We start from the raw sequence: 5,837 nt of genomic DNA on the forward strand, positions 1-5,837 counted from the left end.
ATTTTTGAGGAAATCAATCTGTATATAAAGAGCTTGTGGATATGAGGATGATTTTTTAAAAACAATCAAAATGTAAAATTAAAAACTGCTGATGAAATCATATAAAATCCTGTTCATTGTGTGGCCTTTAATGTTTTCAAGAACGTATTTTATGTACTGTATTCCATTGCAAGTCAAGGTCTCCTGTTCCCAGCTAATCACCAGGATATTTACCTCTGGTCATGTACAACCAAATCCAACATTATTTGCATATTAAATTACATTCTATTGTAACTTTTGAAAAGGCATAATGCATTTGGAGTAATACTGATGTCTGAATAAAATTGCAGATGATCCATGTATATTTATTAATCTATACCTGTAGCTATAATAACAAACACCACATACTGGAAATGCAAAAGTAAGCTTTGAAAAATCAATACACTATTAATCTTAAATCAGCTTGTCTTTTCCACTAGGCTTACACTGCACAGGTGTCTTTTGATGTTTGGTACCTGTGTGACGTCATGCTGCCCGCGAGGCTGAGACGATGACGTAGAGGGATGCTGCTCATCACCCATCCATTCGCTCTGCTGCCATCTTTGTGGCAGTGGCTAACCGGCTAACCGAGGGGGTCTCCATCCGAAGGAGGCAGAGCAGACTGCAGGTGTCAGAGAGAGGCAGTCACACCAGAAGACTGAACCTTCTCTGAGGAAACAGGGAGCCCTTCTGCACTGGAGAGAGTTATTAGACAGCTGGACGATGTCCGACTTTGACAGCAACCCTTTTGCAGACCCAGACTTCAGCAACCCATTTCAGGTAACTACGTTAGCATGTTAGCTAACGGACCCATCTAATCCCTATGTGGCAGCTAATGCCAGCAAGAAGGTTTTCCTTAGTTTCGGACTGGGTAGAGCTCTCCACCGTAAAACATGCGCGATATAATGCCGAGGAGCAGAAAGCACACTGCTGCTGAGTAAGGTTTAAACAATTTAATTAAAATATACATAAATTGTTTAACAAATGTAGAACAAAGAGCCTTGAAATTAGCCGGTTAGCTGTCTCAGTAAACATCTTGCTTTCACCTGCTAGCTTTGTTTATACCCAACCCAGAACTTACAAAATAAATAGCTCCAGATGTGGTCTTTTGGGTGCAATATTTATTCCAAGATTTTTCGTCTTACAGTTGAGTTTTATTTATTTTGACATTGCAAATTTTCAATATTCCATTGTTATAGACATAACATCAACGATGGAGCCAATCCGTGTTACATGTTTCTTTTTTCCCCCATGGAATGACCCATGAGAACAATTTTATTCAGAGATAAGTCAGGAAATGCACATTTTAACCCGAAGGCCAAGATCTGCCACCGGTTTGCAGTTTCAGTTCAAATGAGCAGCTCATAAGGTGACATGACCCTGGAAGGTGTGTTTACAAGAGAAATGGGGTGTTCTTTGGAATAAAACCACTTGTTGCACATGGTAGGCCAGCATCTTCAAGTCCTTAGTTAACTGAGGTTTATGTGGTAGCTGTCATCTACACATTAATAACTGTTTGAATGTGGAAGCATTAATGCTTTGGTGATTTTCTACCTGTCTACATGTTGAAACTCCTCATGCACCTGTCTGTTCTTTAGGATCCCTCGGTGACACAGGTGACCCAGTCTGCCCCCCCTGGTGGTCTGGAGGAGTATAACCCCTTCACGGATGCCAGAACGGTCAGCAAACCTAGCATCACTATTCATCGTGTTGCACAAATGGAATTTAGAGTTTCTAAATCAATGTCCTCATTATATCCATCTCCTCCACATCTCACAGAGGATTTAACTGACATATTATGACTGTGGCCTAGTTCTAGTTTTAGAGTCATTGTCTTCTGACCACACTAATGTTAATGTGGATGCTGGATTACAGCCTGCCGCTGGAAATGCCCCCAAATCTACTCCTGCTCCATCCCAAAACACGCAACCTGCCATCATGAAGCCTACAGAAGAACCACCGGCGTATTCACAGCAGCAGACTCAGGTAAGACACAGACACACAGGGTTGTACCAAATCCTTTTAGGTTATCATCTTTGTCTTGCGGGTTTGGACTCCATTGCTTTTCTTTGACATTTATTTTGACTACATTGTCTTATTTTACTTATGATGCCCCCACAGAGGGCCTGTGTGAAGCCGTTCTCCACTTGTGGCTTTCCTTGTGTTGTACAGTTTTAAGAGCCAGTGTAAGATAACTAAAGACAACAAGTGAATAAACAACAATAGCTGTTTACTTCTCCTGTCAAAAAGTTTTCTCCTTCCAACTAGAAGAAGAAGAAACAAAAACTACTTTAATAATCCCCTTGGCAAAATTATTTTTCCACTCACAGTCTATATTTTTACAGACACATATATACACATATGTGTACAGGCCCTGAAACAAACACCCACACACACAGTGGCTGTAGGCATGCAGAAATATAGTGAAAGGTAGAGCGGCGTGCAGCTCCTCCCTGGTGCGCCCCAATGAGCAACTTGTAAGGGGATGGTGCCTTGCTCAAGGGTACCTCAACAGTGCTCAGGAGATTAACTGACACATCTCCACTGTCAGTTCACATTGAACTTTTTAGTCGACGTGGGCCTTGAACTGGCCATCCTCCGATCCTCAGTCCGAGACCCTGTGGACTTAGTTGCTGCCACCCAACTATGACTCCTTGGCCTTTCTTGAGATAAGAAATTCCTGCATTATTTGCCTGATCAGATATAACTGTCACATGTTTCCCATTGAACTTATGTGTGCATCTCTGTGTCTATGTTAGGACCAAGCACGTGCTCAGGCTGAGTTGTTAAGAAGACAGGAGGAGTTGGAAAAAAAAGCAGCAGAGCTCGACCGTCGGGAGAGAGAGTTACAGTCCCATGGAGCTGTAGGAGGTCAGTCGGTCTGTTACTGAATCACTTTGTTCAGCCACTCATTAACCTCAGTGTCTGAGCTCTTATTGATTGATTGATTGATTGATTTTTGAAGGTCAAGGCCAGATTCCTGATAATGTTCATTAGGGCTGACCCAAATGCTTGTTGTGTGATATATCACAATACTGCTTTTTTAGTTTAGAGACATTGCATCACCTTAAGAGATGCAAAGGACCAATAAAGGTCGAAACAATGAGCTCACATTTTTGATTTATTAGGCTTTAAACCTTTGAAGATACGTTTGTGCACATTCATGTGATATGAGTGCATAGAGCAGTCTATGATTCTTCAGACCATTACATTATGCCTAATAAAGTCTATATGAAATAACTACAAGTGAGAGGCAAATAATGATCAGCTCTTAAAAGGATCAGAATTTTCATATAGACATAAATCATCCACCTGTACGGATTATCAAACGGCAGTAAGAAACATGGGAAAAATCTGAATGAAAAAGTTACGCTCATGTCACTTCTTTTTAAGAAATACAGAGTGGGGTTTCCTCATATGAGTTTGAGGTTGAGTCATCAAATTAATTAACAAATATTAAACACTTACCAGGTCACATACGCCCACTACTTTTAGGTCACATGTAATGTAATGACATCACTTTAAACTAAAACTCCTGAACACAGCGTATTGTTTTTTAGTAGATTTTATACCTTTTGTTTTGATGTTATTCCAAATCTTGCACACACACTCAGACGTACACACTTGGCTGTGCGTTTAACCACTTGTTGCCTTTGTTCATGCAGGACGCAAGAACAACTGGCCTCCTCTGCCTGAGAGGTTCCCCATCGGGCCGTGCTTCTACCATGATATTGCAGTGGATATTCCCGTAGAGTTCCAAAAGACTGTCAAGATCATGTACAACCTTTGGATGTGTAAGTGAATCTGACACATCCTGAAACAGATCTTATCGTCTCTTGTGCCAATTGTTTTTCTCAATTTGTTGAGAATATTTTAGATTTCACTACATCTCTTTACTTAAACAATACTAACTGTCTTCATTTCATTTGTTCTTCTACCAGTTCATGCTGGGACTCTCTTCGTGAACATGTTTGGTTGCCTGGCCTGGTTCATTGTGGATTCATCTCATGGTGTAGATTTTGGCTTAGCCATGCTGTGGTTTCTTCTTTTTACCCCCTGTTCTTTCATCTGCTGGTACAGACCGCTTTATGGGGCTTTCAGGTGAGTAGATAAAATGAACATTACAAGGCCTTTATCAGCAGTAGAAAGAAACAAACACTTGAGTATTAAACTACTAAAAAGAGATGTATGACTTTAAAAATATTTTTTTCTGTGTTATAGAAGGTCTTAATTTATGATGCTTTACTTTCATGACTTAACCTTTGGTTATTCCGGAAATATTCAGAGAATACCAAGAATTAATGCTGAAAAAGGCTAATTTTAGAGAGTAATTAATGGTGAAGATATTTTCCTGTAAACCCACTTTTCTCTCACTACCTGATCTCTGTCTCTGCTACAGGAGTGACAGTTCATTCCGCTTCTTTGTCTTCTTCTTCATTTATATCTGTCAGTTTGGAGTTCATGTCCTACAAACTATTGGCATCACTGGTTGGGGAACATGGTTAGCATTTTCTACCTTTACTTTCCTGTAAGTCTTCAAATGTGTGCTGAAGAAGACTCACAATTGTATTGTTTTATTTTTGGTTTTGCCAGTGGTTGGATCGCAGCTTTGACTGGTCTGAATGCCAGTGTCCCAGTGGGCATTATCATGTTACTGATTGCAGCTCTGTTCACTGCGCTGTCTGTGGGATCCCTCATTATGTTTAAAAAGGTAACACAGTCCAAAAAAAATTTAACTAGCACAACCGTTGCAATGTTTAACAAACAACAGGGCCATAAACAGGATCATTAAGAAGTTTTTTGCTTCCAACTCATCAAATACATCGTTTTAGTCAGTGATACTCGATATACCTGTCTATTGTCAGGTTTGAATGGCAGTCAAGTTAAAGATTAAAGATTAAATCTACTTTTTTCGTCCACACGTGGGGAAATTATCTTTACACTCTTGACTCTTTTTGCGTGTGGTTACAGTCTTTTGTTAGTCATGCATACACACATAGTTTTTGAAAACAGCCCCCTGAACACAACACACTGGGGGCCTGTGGGCTTGGAATTAGTAACACATCACACAAACAGTAGGGGGAGACAGAGTGACGGGTCGCGCACAGGGGGTCGTGCCCCAAACACGCCGCACCTCCCACCATCAGCTCACACTCCAAGGGATGTCATAGCGGGAACGGGATTTGAACCACCGATGGCTGAGCGATTTGTCTTCAAGACATCTGCTCTACCGCTGAGTCACTGCTGCCCCCAGCAATAACAAATATGCAGCATCCAGTTACAGTTAACTCACTGACGTCAATAGATGTCAGGGTCAGTCAAGAACAGAAAGAAAACACCAATAAATGGCCGGAGTGTCAGAGGAGAATAATTGCTACAAAGCGCTGGCAGCCAAGGAGTTAAATATAGATGTTTGGACTGCATGTGGTCAAAGTTTAACACAAAATCTCTTGACTGTGCAATAAGTATTATATATGTTGGTTGCATGAATTCAGTCATGTAATTTTACTTAGACTCAGTTAAAGGTCAACTTTAATTTCTTAGACAAGACTCAAGTGAGCAAACACAAACAACCGATCTTTTGTTATCACAATATATTTCTGATTGGTGACTCGTTTAAATCCCTTGATTTCAGCTAACTTTGTTCTCTGCTCTTTCCAGGTGCACGCACTCTATCGCACCACTGGTGCTAGTTTTGAGAAGGCTCAGCAGGAGTTTGCAACTGGGGTCATGTCGAATAAAACAGTTCAGACTGCAGCTGCCAACGCTGCAGCTAATGCTGCAACCAACGCTGCTCGTGGGGCCTTTAAACCTTAGCC

The 5,837-nt window shown here is 40.9% G+C and overlaps 1 protein-coding gene across 1 annotated transcript; it reads left to right on the forward strand.

The window, feature by feature from the left end:
- The first annotated feature begins 595 nt into the window (after positions 1-595).
- Positions 596-5,837, forward strand: LOC137592803 (secretory carrier-associated membrane protein 1-like). The gene is made up of 9 exons (XM_068311221.1): positions 596-798; positions 1,617-1,697; positions 1,894-2,004; positions 2,778-2,889; positions 3,684-3,812; positions 3,960-4,119; positions 4,418-4,519; positions 4,612-4,729; positions 5,680-5,837. Exons 1-9 carry the CDS (start codon positions 742-744, stop codon positions 5,833-5,835), a joined length of 1,026 nt encoding a protein of 341 aa, XP_068167322.1. The 5' UTR covers positions 596-741; the 3' UTR covers positions 5,836-5,837.

This window comes from Antennarius striatus, chromosome 3 (genome assembly GCF_040054535.1).
Source record: "Antennarius striatus isolate MH-2024 chromosome 3, ASM4005453v1, whole genome shotgun sequence".
NCBI classification, from domain to species: domain Eukaryota; kingdom Metazoa; phylum Chordata; class Actinopteri; order Lophiiformes; family Antennariidae; genus Antennarius; species Antennarius striatus.

Bases quoted from the DNA above. Each gene is read 5' to 3' on its own strand.
- LOC137592803 (XM_068311221.1), top strand. From the start codon at position 742: ATGTCCGACTTTGACAGCAACCCTTTTGCAGACCCAGACTTCAGCAAC. The intron at 1,698-1,893 runs GTCAGCAAACCT...GCTGGATTACAG, and splicing joins CCTTCACGGATGCCAGAACG to CCTGCCGCTGGAAATGCCCC. The intron at 3,813-3,959 runs GTAAGTGAATCT...TTCTTCTACCAG, and splicing joins CATGTACAACCTTTGGATGT to TTCATGCTGGGACTCTCTTC.